The sequence below is a fragment of the Meleagris gallopavo genome, chromosome 1 (assembly GCF_905368555.1).
Source record: "Meleagris gallopavo chromosome 1, MGAL_WU_HG_1.1, whole genome shotgun sequence".
NCBI classification, from domain to species: Eukaryota; Metazoa; Chordata; class Aves; order Galliformes; family Phasianidae; genus Meleagris; species Meleagris gallopavo.
Window position 1 is genome coordinate 7,010,040 of NC_139404.1, and position 16,663 is coordinate 7,026,702.

Sequence of the window (16,663 nt, forward strand, 5' to 3'; positions counted from 1 at the left end):
CGTGAAAGCCAGCTTTGGTCCCTGGGGGGATGACAAGAGGAACACTGTCATGGCAACTGCTCCTCATCGCTGCTCTGAGGCTCCCTGCAGCTGGATGGCCCCACGTTACAGCTAGCAGGCCGTGCTCCAATCCTTAATAACGCCTTTTATCCAAAAAGTGTGAGGATGAGTGGGTGTGGTGCAGCTGTCCAACTGTTGGACAGGTTTTGTAGGGATGGCGTGTTTCAGTTTAGATTCAGACTTTCCCCCCTGGACTTCTGCAGATGTTTATTTCTGATAATTCCTGCGTCAGCCAGGCGCAATCCGATGTCTTGGGGTGAAGTCGTGCATTCACCGCAGAAGCGTCAGGAGAGCTTTTAGGACTTCAGTGCCCCTGGTTGCAGTGCGGCTCCCCGCCCTCCATGGCCTGGCTGATACCACGTTCTTGTTTCTGCTTGGTTTCATGCCTGGTGATGGTTATGTGCCTTTAATTCCTTGTGCGGCTAGAAGGGCTCTTTGGATAGTGTATGTGGGATCAGTTCAGGTTGGATATTAGGAAACATTTCTTCTCAGAAGGAGTGGTGAGGCATTGGCACAGACTGCACGGGGGGGTGGTGGAGTCACCGTCCCTGGAGGCGTTCAAGAAGCAGGCAGAGGTGGCACTGAGGGCTGTGGTTAGTGGGCACGGTGGGACGGGCCGATGGTTGGGCTGGTGGTCTTTTCCAACCTTGATGATTCTAATTTATTTTGACTGCAAAACGGGGTTCCTGTAATGCTGGTTGCCATTCAGTCTCCATGGTAGATCCAGTCAACCAAAGATGAGCTGGGTTGAGATAGAGACGATTTCTGATGTTGCTGGAAGTGGTGACAGAGCTACGTGTGGGTCGCTTGACCCATGCCCTGGTGGCACAGTGAGCTGTCAGCATCCCTGCTCTTGTCGGGGTCCCTGCTGGGGGAAGCACCACGAGGGGCAGGGAGATTCAGAGGAACCAATGCTATGAAACTGCTGGAGCTGCTGCTCTGCCTTGAAGGAGAGCAACGGGGTGCCTCAGCTCTTGCAGTAATACCACGCCAACCCCAGAGCCAGGACGATGTCTGACAGTTCTAGCGTTGCCATCTTGCCCTGCCCCAACCCAACAGACGTTTGCTACAGAAGATTGTCCCCAAGGAATCATGCTGGATGAGGGTCAGGTGCTCTCCTAGCTCAACCCGCTTCGGTGCAGCTGAGGTCTCCCTGTGACGCGGAGGGGTTTTGGTGGCAAGGAGCTTCCCAGACAGACACTGCAGGGTCCTGTGCAACGAGAGGAGGTGGGAAGAAGGGCAAGGCAGCGTGCTGGGAAGTGGTGGGGCCTGCATGGAGAGCCTGTGCGGGTTAGGAAGTGCCTGGGATCGCTGCTGCCCACGACACACAGCAATGGCTGTCGCAGCGCAGCGCAGAAGGCAAAGCCCTCTTACTCAGTGAACCCAGCAGAGCAGCAGTGGTGCCTTCTGTGTTCGGCCCAGCCTGCAGGCAGCCCTGTGCCCACAGGGTCTGCGAGGGGCTGTTTTTGGGGAAGGCTCAGCGCTCCCCGCAGCGCCGCTGCTCAGCACGGAAGGGATTCCTCGGGTTGAAAAGACCAGGGCGAGGTTTCATTTTGAAAATGCTTTAATAAGGAAGTGTTGACAACACCGTTTTGCAAAATGTAAAGGTAACTATACAAATTCTTAATACAAAAAGAATAAATTAAAAGCAGATCTTCTTTAATTCTGCAACTTTTTCTACAACATACATATCTTTTCCTTGATTACAGTTTAACAGAATCCAGTAAAATCATTTTACATGCTCTAAAGTCAATTTCAGGAGAGACCTAATTATTTTTTTTTTCCTTCTTTTTTCCTTTTCTTAAACTAGAGAGTCCGTTTTACACAACCGGTAATAAAACTATTGACATTAATATATATGTAAAACTTTACATCTAGGTAACTAAGCAGTAACTGGTCATCTGATAGCACCTGAATGGGGATCGGCTACGCCTGAAACTAAAACTAATACAGAGTGAAAACAAATCGGACTGATTCAACATTTTCAACACTCGACTGCATATCACAGCGTTTAAAAAGAAACCCTGCCCACAGCAGAGCGCGGCGGGGGGCCGTGCCAGACTGCTGCCCAACCAGAGGGACCTGCAGACGGGGAGACTGAGAACGGTGGCTTCACGGCAGATGGAGCCTTGCAAAACAAAAAAGGAAAGGAGGGGTGGCGTTGGTAGTCAAGTGCTTGTATATAATAGCTAGGTATGCACCCCTCCGCGTTATACTTCAATATGTTAATCTCATATGATTAACGTTTTATGTACATTTGTGTTTAATTGAATTGAGCTAAACAGTAAAACCTGTTTTACTTAATCTGTCTTTACTACCAGACTGGCTGCTCACGTGTGCCTTGATTGCAGAACAGAAAAGCAGAACACAAAGCAAAACCCAATCCATTTCTTGAAAGCTCTTTCTCGACTCGAGCCTGTTTGCAATTCAGGCTGATTTGGTTTTGTTTTTTTTTTTCCCCTAATTTCAGGGCTGCCACCTTTGAACCTTTGCTGCAAAACTGCAGATCTTGTCTTGGAGGAATTACTGCTCCCGTAGTGCCCAGAGGCCCCGTAGTGCCGCTGTTGTTGAATTCTTTTTAATTAAAAGTACACAGAAAAAGAATAATTAAAAAAAAAAAAGAACAACAACCAACCCAAAGCCACTTAGCGGGGAAATTAAAAAGAAAACAGACAGTTGCTCAGAGCCCCTAAAAAAATCCATGGGCTAATTTGCTGCTGCTTAATTTGGTTCTTATTTAATTCTTTCACTTCAGCTACGGAATCTTAGCAGCGCACATCAGTAATCAGTGCTATCTCCCATCTACCTAAAAATCCAATTAGGAGTTTAAGCCAATTCCCATGCTAACAAGCCCAAAGCACAGAGAGAAGTGTGTCAGAGCAACCCTACCATTGATGCCAGGCAGCAGAACTGCAGGCGTGGGCCCAGGGCTGAAGCAAACATCCCAAATGCACACTGGGGAAAGGAATTAGCACGAGTGGCTTGCGTTCATTTTTAGAAACCCCATCATCTTTCCAAGTCTAATTACGAAGAACCCATTCTCTTTTAAAGCCTGGAATGCAGTTTTCCAGCAATCCTGATGCCGAAAGGTGTGGCAGCCCCCAAGTCACGGTGTTTCATTTTGAACGTTTTGCCCTACTCGGTCTGGTAGACGCTGTTGTTATTCTTGGAACACGCACACACACTCACACTTTTCTTTTGTTTTCAACTAAAGCTAACTTCAGTTTCTGCTTTTCACAAAGTAACCCCCTCCAGCCGTTTCTGTAATGCCTTTCCCATAGGAAATCATCGTTTGCACGCGCAAATGGGGAATGGCCGGGCGCCTCCCCCATCTAGTGGCAATAAAAACAGCATAGCACCGCAGTGAAGACTAGACGTGCCAGCTTCAACATCCACCGAGATTGTGCACTTGTTCGTTACAAAAGTGTCTTTGAGGCCTTTGAAAGTTCCATGGCTTGACATGTATAAAGCATTGCTCAAAGGTAAGTGTAAACTTGCAGCTCCTTCCATGAGTCCCCCGTCCAATTCCTTGTGGTATCAGTAGGCAGCTCCTGCTCGCGTTGAACGCCTCGTTCGGTCACTTCTCTTTCTTGTGGTTGCTTTCCATGTGAAATTTTGCTTCGTCTGCTGCTTGCTAAACCCAAGCTGCTCCCATGCTTCCTGACAGACCGGTTCTCCCAGCCAGCGGCGCGCTGGTGACGAGCCCTTTGCTACACTGGTGCTAACGAAGGTGAGATAATTGGAACAGATATGTTAATGCAGCTTCACCGTGTCAATTAGATTGTGATGTGCTTTCCCTTTGATTTGACGTTAATGCTTTGTGCAGAGACAGGTTAGAATTCATTGGCTGTACCTGTTTGTAGAAAGGTTTTTTGACGATTTTTATCTTCCTCAGAGTTTGAGAAAACCAACAGCACAACCCTAAGCTCTGTGTGTTGGTACGCAGCTTTGCCAGCCACAGAGATGCTGTGAGGAACAGTTCTTGCCTCTGCTGTAGATAATGCCTTTGTACACCTCGTTTGTCCAGTCTGATAGTAGCTTGTAGATGCTGTGATACCAACCCAGACCTCCAGAGTGTCTTCAGTGCGTGGGGTTCTGTTTGGATGGGCTCAAAGCAAAGAAGGAAATGCTGTTTTGCAGGACGTGGTTGTGTCTGTCATTAAGTAAGAGATGTTCTTGGAGCGAGAACTCGCTGAACAAACTCATCCCATTGACACTGGTTGGGTGACTTTGGCAGCACTGATCTGACTGCGAGACCCTTAGATGTATTTGAAGTGAGAGGATTTTGCTTTTTTTTTTGGTGTTTTTTCATGAAAGAAGCACTTTCAGGAGTAATTCTCAGCCTCTGTCCCAATTTGTGTTGACCCCCCCCCCCCCCTTTAAATTAAGACTCTGTTGGATCAGATTGCAGGTCATGGAAATCTGACTGCCATTACATGCCACAGAACAGCAGGCTCCCATCGTTTAAAAGGAAAAAAATCTTTTTTTCCATTGCCAGCTGCTGAGATGGCTGCTCACACGTGTGCCTTGACTGCACCCGCTGGCCACAGGCTCTGCAGGGATGTGTGCTGGCTGGCGATGGGACGCGCTGCCATCCTGCACGGTTGTGGTGGATGTCTCAGGGCCAATCTCTGTAATGTCATCTTGAATTGCATCGTGAGAAAAGTGCTTAGAGTTGAAGCTGGTGCTGGGTGACAGTGCATCTGGGTAAGGCAAATGAGAGGCAGTGAGGTGATCTCAGAATGGCATTGATGTGATTAATTTGAGGTCAGGGGTTCACACTAGAGTCCCAGGCTTGGCTTTTTCCTGTCCATACCACTGGACATCTGCTAATTCTGGATAGAGGGGAGAATCCAGGAAACAGCTATCATTGTAAGTCCTGCAGAGGAAAGGAAACTTTTGTTAGGACAATGAGAACTGCTGGAGAGTTCAATCATGGGCACAAAACATCATTTTATGAACAGCCCCACTCCCTGCAGCAACCTGGAGACAGAAGGCTGAGCATTTTGAGGATGCCCTCCATGAAGCACATCTGAAGAGCTCCTGGCCATAACACCCAGTGAGAAGGGGGAGGGTCAGGGTGCCCTCTTGTAGCACCTCACAGACTGTCCTTGGGATTTCTGCTCTGGGCAGAGGCTCTGCATCACCAGCAGTCCCAAAGTAATGTGGCTGTCTTGGCTGCCTGGAGCTGAGGCAGCAAAACCTGGTGATGTGTGAGAGGGTGTCAAGTATGCTATGGAAAGGACCATGTTTTGTCATATACAGCCTGGTCTTGGGGTGCCTCTCTTGACAAGCTACAGTTTCTTTTGCTGCTTGGCTTTTTGTTTGCTTGCACAGAGCAGATGAGGGACTTGATGAGAATTTGCCATTTATTTTAGGGCTCAGGTTAGGGTCAGCTCCTGGCTCAGTTTCTACTGAGTTCCTTGCGAGAAGAAAACACTGAGGTCAAAACCTTGTTAAGATTTTGAAAAATGGCTGCTATATCAGCACAATAACATTCAGAATTGATCTCCCTCTCACGCTTCGATCTGAACTTCCAAATTACAGATTGTTTGGAGACCAGAAGCAGGAAATGCACTTTGCTTCCTGTGGGATTCTCTCTCCCTGCCCTCTCTCCCCACCTCGCAGGACTGAGCTCACATTGATGCAGCCCAGCAGTTCCTGCCTCCTCTCTCCTATTTTCCACCTGGTTTCCTTGGGACTGATGTCTGGGAGGAACCTAAGCAAGGCCATGACCCGGTTGCACATTAAAGAGTCTTTTGTTTCCCAGCTCTCTGCTGGAGTATGGAGGTTTATGGGTTATCTCTAGAAAGCTGGGCTTGAAATACTCAACAGATGCCAGCTGCGAATGGCTGTGGATTCAAATGAGTGTCAGACGGTGACTGCAGTTTAATTAAAACAGAACAATTCTAAGGGTTTTTTGTTCCCTCCACCCTTCCCCCTCTGCCTTCTCACAGGAACTGGGCCAGGGTTGCTCCTCGCTCAGTGAAGCCTCACTGCTGCAGAGAGCCTGCACAGCTCTGCAGCATGAATGAAGGAGCAAGGGGCACTCGGTGCCATGGCTGTAGCACTGCTGGAGCTCTGCCCAGCTCCCCGAGGTCCCCACCCACTCGTGCTCATCTCCACACAGCACTCTGCCCACGCTGCTTTGAGACATCCCCAGCCATGAACGTGCCACTGCTCTCTGTGCCTGTTCAGCCTCTGCAGGAATGCTCACAGCAGTGGCTGGCCCCAGGCCCACTCGTGTGGAGGAAGGAGTCCTCTTTCACTGGGGAAAGCACAACAGCCACAAACGTGCTGAAAAGGCACAGAGAGGGCTCCGAGCTGCGTTCGAGTTGTTATTCCAAGGACTGAAAGAAGCCTTGTTGCCAAACAGGCACACAATTGCACAGCTGCTCCTCGGGGACAGTGGGATGCCGCTTATTCGCACTGTGTTTCGTGGAACATGGACTATAGGGCAGAAGGATGAAAGAACAAAACATCCCCTTACTATACCTCTATTCATCAGTACTTTGGTGGGTTGGAGACTGAGACTCATCCATAGTGGGTGAGTTGTCTGTTGCTTCTCTGAACAAAGGAGAGCAAAAAAGGAGGAAAGAGGAGAGAGGAAATGTTAAAGAAAAGAAATGACACAGACATTGTTATGAGCTTATTAATCCAGTGGGGAAACAAGTTGATGAATCATCTTCAGAGAAAGAGTTAGTGACACAAAAACATGTCAGGGACAACTGTAAATCTTTTCCTTCACAATGGGAGGGAACAACCTGTTCCTGTGGTGGGGGAGTTTGTGTTTTGCTTCTGATGGCAAACTTTGTCCGCCTCTACCATATTTATACATGCGCTTGGGACTGTGCTCAGGCATGAAGCAAGTACTGATTTGTCTCCAACTGGATGTTGGTACACAAACTAAGTTATAAATCTAGAGAACTTCACATTCACCAGCTAAGAATTTGCCTTGATGGTGTTTTGCTATGAGAGACAGGGAGCAGAAGTTATCCCAACTAAGAAATGTTGGGATTTTGGAAGCAGACTCCTCAGCTGGCTGCTAACCACTTTTACTCCTGATTATCATAGAGATATTCAGAGGGTTTAGGATTGGGATGGAGACGGACACAAAGATTTGAGTCTAGATTAAAACCCTATAGTGGAAATTTCAGCATGCAGTCACTACAGCTGCCATGCTGCCAATCTTATGATCCCTTGACTTTCTGTGAAATGGACCCTGGAAAATACTAAAGCTGGAGGCAAACACAAGCACCATGTGAAACTGAATGTCAAATGTGTGAATTTAAAATTCAAAGAAGGCATAAGAGGTTTGTGGTTACAGCTCCCCTCATCTCCATTTCAAAGTGCACTCACAGACGGTGCTGGAGTACAACCAGAGGTCAAATTTGATCATAGGTGACCAAAGAAATTAAAGAGGATGAGATTTTCCAGTGGCTGCACAGTGAAATGTTTACAGAGTTAACTCTCCTAGTTCCTACTCACAACTCAGGGGATTGTATCTGTTTTCTTATTCCAGGGCCGATGGGATTTCGAGGATGTTAGCTGGAAACTTTCTAGTGGTGTTCACCAAACCCAACTTAATTGTAAAAATCTGGGACACGCTGAGTTAGATGGGATCTGGAAGTGATCTTTATTTCGTGTGACAGGGTAGAATTACAGAAGATTGCTAGAGAATACCCAGGAGAGCTTGCAAAAGGCTTTTTGTTTGCTCCTTGAATTCCTGGCCTCACAAGGAGGTGTGCCCAAGAACCCAATTACTGTATTTACATGAGTAATGGCTACCTGCACGTAATGACTCACTCATGCTTTGGTGAAGCACATTAAGTTAGTGGTAGCTGAAAAAAGTTGCACTTAATGGTCATTAGGTCACATTACTGGGGAAAACCTTGTAGTAAAATGTGGTTGCTGCACACACGAGTATGGTAGGCACTTAATCCTGCCTTGACAACAGAGATCTTAGGCTGGACAGCCAGCATATTTGCTAAAAGAAAGATCAGCTGTTTTAACAGAGAGAAAGCTGGAGGAAGGAGATGGTGCCCAAGCGGGAAGAACCTGCAAGGCTTCTTCCACTGCGGATCCAGCATGGCTTTGGAGCAGTGCTGCTGGGCTTTGGAGCAGTGCTGCTGGGCACAGGTGGCACTGCTGAGCTTGGTCAGCCCAAAGTGACCAACTGGTGGGAGGCTGAACGTGCCTGGTGCAAGTTGGGCTACTGAGCACTTGCAAAACGTTCCCTGTACCTGTGCTCTCCCTTTGCTTGTGTGCTGGGAGGTTTTTCCTGAGGCTAGCAAGCTTTCAGCTTCCTGCACTGAATGAAATGAATCCTCTCACCCAATCCTGATGACACTCACCCAGTCTGCCATGCAAGAATGTGGTGGGGACTGCCTGGTGGCGTGGCTGCAAGTTCACTCGATGGTGTTGAACTCCTCTGGCTGTGAGGTAAGGCAGCTGAAAAACAATGAAAGGGTGGAGAAAAAGAGCTGGTGAGGTGAGGGCACAAGGGCTAGGGTGGTTCAGACCATCAGCTGATCAGACCAGCAGAAACATGTCCAGCTGTGAGTAAACACAGCCAGGGAGTCAGAACTCATCCAGCTTGAATATGGCATAGGAGCAGCCTGCCTGGTACTGATCCTGCTGTGTGTCATGGGCTGCATCAATCTCCAGCTCTGTGGGAATGCTGTTTCAGCCCTGTCTGGGAGATACAGCATTTCTCCCAGCATGAGAGTTGACTGATTTTGCTCCTGTCACCACAGCAGAACATGGCTGTATATCTTCATGACCTCAGGCAGTGTCCTGCTGCCAGGGGTGTGAGAACACAGGAGATGCTCCATTTCCTGAGGAGGCAGGGCTGGTACTGGCAAGAGCCTGGACAGGTACACTGCTTCATGGGCAAAGGAGGAAGACAGCTCTAAAGATTACAAAAGCTAACACTACCTCACTGTGCAGTTGTAATAAGCTTGGCTTTGCTGACCCTAGTGCTATAGGCCCAAAGGAAGGCTTATCTGACTTTAATGAAGCAAGACAGACTAAAAATCTAACACTGGCAGAGGTTCTCAGGGGGGTTCCTCACTGAGGGTCTGGCAAAGATATCCAACTCACCCATCTTTCCTTCTCCTCAAGTCCATGCATTATTCACTCTCCAAATTTAATACCTGCCCAGAAGTACAATCCTCTTTAACAGCATGAAGTCCAGTAGATATTTAGCCAATTAGCTAAATGATACATGTTTCTATCTGGCATTCCCTTCTGTGCTGTTCGTTTTTTTAGCTGCTGTCAAATGGCACTTGAAGAGAAAAACAAATTTTAATCTGCTCCCTGCAGCTGACAGTCCCCTAGGTCAGTATCCTCCCAGAGTTTTAACTGGGAACTGACTGGGAATGCAAAGCCAGCCCATACTGCTGGATGGTCATAGCAAGCCATGGGTGCTGCCCAGACATCCCATTTAGATTTGAAGACCCCCACCTGGGTCTGAGAACAGACTGAATGGCAGTGTCTTGCCCTCCTGAACTCCCTCACTATGTTTTCTAAATTTCCAAACTGAATTAGTATGCTTCTCAAACCAAAGCAAAAGAAAGCCTGAGCGTTCATGTATTTTCTGTTGCTGGCAGGAACAGAAAGGCTTATTAATTAAAGGAGGGGAAGACTATTTCTCAGACTGAGACACAGAATGGTTCCAGCAGTTGCCTGATTGTGTCTTAGTGCACATCTAGGCCTTCTACAAGCATTGGCATAACACATAAATCACTCTCTTATCAGGCAGCTGTGAGCATTGGTGCACTCAAGGCTATGAGGTACTTGGGCAGTGGCTTAAGGCATAAGGAAAGGAAGGGAAAAATGGCACAGATTCTGATTAAGGAGCTCTCTCATCTCCACTGGGCTGGGTTCAGGTTTTTAGCATGCCCTTGATACCTACAGATTGGACTGTCCGATGGTGAGTGATGGCCAGTAACTATTTCACCTTGGTCTGTTTTGTAACTGTTCAGGTTAATTTATTTGGCTGTTTTCTTACTGTTGAATATTAACAGCACAGAGATGTACAAAGCTCTACATGACAGATATATTACTGCACAAACTCAAGCACTGAATCTCAGAATATTATCAGCACAGTTACTGGAATTGCATGGGAAAGCTACGTATCAGCAGTGCAAAGAGATGTCATCATGCAAACATTTTTGCAGGGCTGGGACGCTGTCCCCACTTAACTCTTAACCTTCCTCATGCCTTTAATGTTTCACCGAGGGCACACAGTTCTCCAGGATGGCACTGAGGCCCTGTGTGCTCCATCGGTCCCCTGGCTGTGCTTACTAAAAGTGATTACACTGTGGCTTCTCCGAGTTCAACCAAAAACCCACCGCACGCTGAGGAAAGACTCAGTAAAGGCATGGCTTTGGGTTCCTCCTTGTCTTCCAAGCCTAGCATGAAAATGGGCTGCACGAAGCCCCTGGCCCCCTGCCCCCTCACCCAGGACGGGCTCTCACCTGATGTTGCTTTACACATCTGAGGCATTCTCGTGACCCTGCTGTGCGCCACAAAGGTGCTTTGAGAAGATGTGCTGTACTGGGAGCTGCTGTCCGAGGAAGTGGAGCTCGTGTGCGAGAGGCGGCTGTGCTCCTTGTGGGAGGCTGTGGAGCGCTGGTACCAGAGCCGCAGCTCATCTGACACGGCAGTCCTACCCGAGCCCTTCTCGTGGCCCTCCCTGCCCAGAGATGGAGTCCTTATGATTTGGGAGCGGGAGGGGGTGAGCCGAACAGAATCCGCTTCGTCCCCGTGCCAGTTCTCCTTAAACATCCCCCCCGCTGTGTAGGAGTTGGAGGTTTTGAATTGTGCTTTCACGCTGTAGTGTCCCTCCTGATCGTTCTCCAGGCTGCGCACCACCACGGGTGTGGAGCTGCCCTCGATGTAGAGGGGATACTCTTTGATCCTGTATTGGGAAGAGGGTTGGCTCTGGCTGTGCAGGTAGACCCGGTGGTGCCCTGTTCCATTCCTCGCAGCCAGGTTGGGCATGCTCCCTGAATTGGAAGAGACCAGGTTGCCTGCTGATTTGTGCCTTTGCCTCTGCCGCTCTCTGGCTTTCGATGGGGAGTCCTCTGCCAGGGTGGAGTAGTTGGGGTTCATCTGAGCAGGGTAGTAATGCTCAGAGCTGGAATGGCTGGTGCAGGATGAGCAGTCGTCCATGGGGTCAGAGCCGTTACTGCTACGAGTCCTTGGGGTGTAGAAATCAGGGCTCCCTGTCTCATTTTCTGAGCCGAGGAGCTTGCCTTGTGACTCCAAACTGGAGCTCCGGTGTCTAAAGTGCTGAGCTAAGCTGTGCAGTCTGGTCGGGCTGATGTCTACTGACCTGCAGGTACCAGGAAAACAGTCAAGCTGGTAAGTCACAAGGACAACGCTTCTCCCTTTCTGCACACAAGTTCGGTCTCAGAGGAAAGGGAATTTGGAGGCATCTCCTCCAGTACTGCATGGGGCTGCTGGCTGCAGAGCAACCTGTTTCCCTGCTGTTGGGTTTGGGACAATTAGGTCCAAGTCTGGCTCCTATCCATTCTACTTGCTGGTAGTATTCAATCTACAAGCTCAATTCTTCTGAGGCTTGCCAGGATGGGAAAGATCCAGCATGAAGGCCAAAAACTGGTGAGCTCATGGCAGAACCATCCTGGTACTACCAGGTTCACTTTGCTGCAGCTCTGCAAATCCCATCATCTCAGTGGTGGGATTCCCTTGCAAGTGGCATGTGAATCCCCTGCACAGGTACAATTCAACTTGTGTCTTTTCCCAAATTAGTGACAGAGATAGAAGGACAGATTGCCCATATTTAGCCCAAAACACGGTGGCTCTACCCTTTGAAAAAGTCACCTTTGTGAAGCAGCTATGTTTTACTGGGGCCCAGCCATGGGTTACATGCATAATACAGTCAGTGGATGACTGCCATTGAGGCATCCACTTGGAATCACAAATTTACAAGGCTTGATTCATGGCCAAGCCTGGGTGGTCTCCGTTCATCCCAGCTGCCGGGAGAGCTTCAGCCATCCGTTCAAGTAGCAGAACACTGCTCTGTGAGGAGTTACACATCCAAATGACAGATGGCCAAGGCTGGGGCATGCAGCAGACTTAGCAATGGTTGTTGCATACACCCAAACAGCCCCTACCTGGTCAAGGCCTTCTCAAGCACTGTGCCAGGCTTGTTTCTCATGCAGCTTAGCTCCAGCCTTAACACTGTGCTCTTATAAGTCACTTTCAGCCTCAAATTTGTAACCAATGTAACACAGGGCCTTGATACCTCACATCATTTCTGTCTGAGTCTGATGTGCTGGCACTGCTCTTGATTTATGCTATGCTAAATGATGCACTAACACTACCCCTGTGGGCAGGACACCTAACAGCACACAGCTCTGGCTCCGTTCTGCTTCTCTCACTGTCCATGAAATTTACCACAGGAGCAAAGTAATAATGAAGCTGAACAGTTCCTGGTAAAAACTGGGATTAAATTGGGCCATGAACATCAAATCACCACTACGATTTGAAGTCTTTCCTGTCAACCCTGGGATTATGTCACTGTCACCTGGATCCTTGGATGGACTGCTTTGTGCAGCCTCTCTCCGCTTGAGAGCACATACATATAAACATTTTATATGCCACCATGAGAGAGTACTTCTACCTAACATTTTGTATATAAAATGAAACAGTATGTTATCTCCAGCTGGAGCCAGAAAGGACTTTACTGCAGTTTAGCACTATCATCACATCTCTTCTAAAGGTTGTGTGTGGTTTATAGGGCCTATAAACAGTAAGTGGGACAAGGAGTTCCAGTAGAAGAAAAGCTTCATTACTTTGAGGGGAGAGATAAGGGGCAGGATCACATTTAACTGAAGTGATTTCAGTATCTCAGTTCAGGAGAGATTCTCTGATAGCAACAGGGCTCAAGCATCTGGTATGAATAGGCCTGCTTTGTGTCCTTTCCTGAATGGGGAATTAATGAATATCCTGAGGGATGGATAAAGCAAAGCACAGTTATTTTAGGGCAAGCAAAGTGAGCCTGTAGTGGAGCTGGGAGAACTTACCGTGTGGAGTGGACGTAGTGTGGACTGCGTACCCGTAGATCCGGCGTCGAGGGCATGCTGGACTGGGAGTTCCAGTGGGGAAGGCTCCGGATGGGGCTGTTCTGTAGGGAGCTGCTCCCTCCTGCCTCAGCACAGCTCCCGGTGCTGGGGAACCTCTTGTGATTGCTGCAGAGCAAACACTTGGCTTCAGTTCCTGGGAAGGAATTTGGGGAAGGGGCTCCCTGCCTTATTCCAGGTCTCAGGCACATGCCTGTGATCTCACAGAGTAAGTGGGAGTGGGGTCAGATGCTGCTCTGAGTCACGCCACGTGAATGCAGCCTGCTTTTTATCACATCTATATTACCCCCAAAGCCTGAATGTCTCCTTCTGGTAAGAGATGGTTTTGTAAGGGTTCACAGACATTCCATCTGGGAGGATGTCTGTGTGATAAGGAGTGGAGATAGCTGGCTCACCTGGAATGACTGTGTGAGGAGCGTTTCTTGACCTTCTCATAGGGTTCATCCAAGGATGACTCGCTCCACATCTTGGGTTTGATGGGGGACTTGTCATAGTCGTTGCGGTGGTAATGCATTTGGCGGAGGCCTTCCAGTGACTGTGGAGGAGGAGGCCTGTTGTGCAAGGGTGGCCGGGGTGGGAGTCCTTTGTGTGGGGAGTGGAGAGGGGATATTGTGCTGGTGACCTGAGAATCCTCTGTCAAGAGAAGAAGGGAAAGAAGTGATGGCTATGTGACCTTCAGTGCTAGCCCTATTTCAGGGGACAACATCATGCCTTGCTCGCAGGCAAGAATGTTTTTCATACCAGCAAGTTTGAATGGATCATTACAAAGAAAAGGCCCTCCATTTTGAGCATCAATCAGGAATTCACACATCCCTCCCCATTTCCTTCCTGCCCTCTAGAACATACAGCAGTCAACATACCATCCTCAAGAACAAGGGCATCCGAAAGGGAGCTGTCTTCACTGGCAATGTTTCCTTCTGAGGAGAAGAAAAAGATGGTCAGAGGGTCACGAGAATCACACTGACCAAACAGTGAACTGTGCCGTGATCTTCAACCAACTCTTGGTCTTAAGCAGGCACCCACACCTTCCTCTTCTCAAAGCCACGAGACAATGATATTCCTATAAATAACTGCTTCAGCCCATTCATTCTGAGGGCTGAACTGCAGGCCAGGCCTCTTGCTAGCAGACTGCCTTTCAAGGAGCTGCTAACTCTTTTTCAATTAATGGGGATTAAGGCTGAGTCACAACAGTGAGCCGAGATCCCCAGCGGATGTGAAATGGCAACCTGCCAGCAGGCAGACTTTGTCTGCTGAAGGTCTTGGGCCTTAAGGCCCACAGTAGGTACCAGCTCTGTGTAATTCGGGGAAACACTTTCTGAGTATCCTCTGCAACAGCAGATGCAGAAGCTCTCATGTTCCAGGCATGCATGTATGAGCTGCCTCCCCCATCCATGTCCTCACAGCTGTCTGTCATCCCTGCCTGCAGCATGACTTGGTACCCAGGTCATAAATACAGCAGCTCTAATCTCAGCTCCTGCTACAAAGGCACAGAGAAAGCTCCATAAGTTAAAGAGAAAGGGCAAATTCAGCAAGGCAGAAAGAACCACAACAGAAAGTTAATGGATTTCATGAAAAACCAATCAACAACCCAGTAAACCATGAAGCACCCTGAGAATTACACTGTAAAAATATATAAAAAAAGCATCTGAACACAGCAATGACACTGCCACCACTCTGATTCTACAGATGCCTTTCAGCTAGAGAGCTCACCCCAATTTGCTAACACTAATTACATTTGTACAGTATTACTCCAGAGATGTTAACAGAGCGATTTCATAGGTGAACAAAGGAGTCACAGTCTGCTTTCCTGATATCCTTATAATCTACAGCATGATCCTGTGTCTTGTCTTGTGAACCAGCACATCCCTAGACTACAACACAGATCCCAAATGCCGATCTGACAGCACGTGGAGAGGATAACCCAACTTCAGCACCCCAGGGCCCTCTAGACAGGAGAGACAAGAAGGGGAGCAGAAACTCGTATGTCAAATATGAGAAAAGGCAAAAATTATTGCTTGCGATCCTCCGTGTACCCTTTTGGAGTGCTGTGGGTGCTGAGCCCCACTTACCATCTATGATCAAGGAAGCTCTCTGGGTTGGCTTCTTTCCAGATTTGATGCGATATTCATTAATGGCGTTTTCGATCTCCTGCAGTTTCTTCAGTGCGTTCAGGTAGGATGTCTTCCTCTGTTTCTTCAGCTTTTTGCTGACGTTCGGGTCACTTGCCAGGCGCCGGGCAGCCTCTGTGATCTGGGACTGAATGGCAAACTCCCTCTCCAGGCGTTCCAGCTCTGCCTCCTGGGAAAAGGCAAGCAGATTCTGGCTGCCACCAAACTTCTGGCTCAGCTGTAGGGGAGCTCGCCCTGAATCCAGGGGCCTCCAGCAAAGGCCATCAGGAAACAGGTTGCCCAAGGAGGTGAAGGATGCCCTGACCCTGGAGACATCCAAGGTCGAGCTGGATGGGGCTCTGAGCAACCTGATCTAGCTATAAGTGTCCCTGTTCACTGCAGGAGAGATGGACTAGATGATCTTTAAAGGTCCCTTCCATTTCAAACCATTATATGGTTCTGTGACTCTATGCTGCTCCCCTCATCCCAGGGCCTCCCTAAGCAGACCCACCTCACTCCCTCTGCCCACATGAGTGCCTGGCAGCACAGCTGGTGGAAGGCACAACCCACACACAGAGGATGTGAGTGCTTCAGCCCCAGTCCTGCAGTGCTGTTTGCCTTTTCATACAGTTGGCTCACTTCAGTGGTGCTCTACCAGTGACTCATTCAACCTTTTACATCCACCTCCTACTCATTCCCTCTCCCTATTCCCTCACTCCACATTTGAACCTTGTTTGCTAGCAGTGCTATACACAGATGCAAGGCTACAGTTTTAACCTTCTTGACAAGCTTGGCACTCAATGACTTCTTTGGGTAAGAAAAGGTGAAGATGGACTAATTCCTTCCTGGTGCATGACTGTCAAAATCCAGGAGAGTAGGAGCTGAGGTAATTATGGGTTACTGCAATGCATTACACTAGAAAATTGTCTCCTCAAGTTACAAGCCAGGAGGGAGATTTCAGAGCAATCAGAGTGTAAGCACATTTTGTGTATGCCAAAAAGGGCTTGTGTATCCAACATTACCTGTTACAGAGTGTCAGTAGAACTTTTAAATGTACCCTGGAAGCTACCTACTGATTCTTAGTTATGGTCCCAAACCAAGGGATCTGGGTCAGTTTATGCAAACACAGAAACTGATACAGCTTGGTCTGCACTGGGACCTCAAGCTATCATTTTCAAAGACATTTGTTTTGTGTAGTGAATTCGGCTACCTTGGAGTTTTTGGTGTTCATCATCATCGGTTTTTGGTGTTAGTTTGCTGATAAAAAGGGGAACACCATACATTGCATAATGGGGGAGAAAAGCCAAGCTCTTCTACTTCCAGTGAACTGTGGGTGTTCAGATCACACTGACAGACACACAGCCATGGAGATCCCCATTACGC

The 16,663-nt window shown here is 48.4% G+C and overlaps 1 protein-coding gene across 6 annotated transcripts in view; it reads right to left on the reverse strand.

Moving 5' to 3' along the window:
* Positions 1-1,606: 1,606 nt before the first annotated feature.
* FRMD4A (FERM domain containing 4A) overlaps positions 1,607-16,663 on the reverse strand; it is a 206,719-nt gene continuing 191,662 nt past the window's right edge. For 5 of the 6 annotated variants that reach the window (XM_010716644.4, XM_085216085.1, XM_085216073.1 and 2 more), the window contains exons 17-23: positions 15,242-15,470; positions 14,033-14,089; positions 13,568-13,805; positions 13,116-13,280; positions 10,542-11,401; positions 8,415-8,511; positions 1,607-4,939 (exon numbers count right to left, since the gene is read on the reverse strand). In XM_010716644.4, the coding sequence (XP_010714946.1) occupies positions 4,837-4,939; positions 8,415-8,511; positions 10,542-11,401; positions 13,116-13,280; positions 13,568-13,805; positions 14,033-14,089; positions 15,242-15,470 (1,749 nt within the window). In that variant the 3' untranslated portion in view covers positions 1,607-4,836. Of the gene's footprint in view, positions 4,940-6,555; positions 6,628-8,414; positions 8,512-10,541; positions 11,402-13,115; positions 13,281-13,567; positions 13,806-14,032; positions 14,090-15,241; positions 15,471-16,663 lie in introns of all 6 variants that reach the window. The other variant, XM_085216076.1, reaches the window with a different exon arrangement.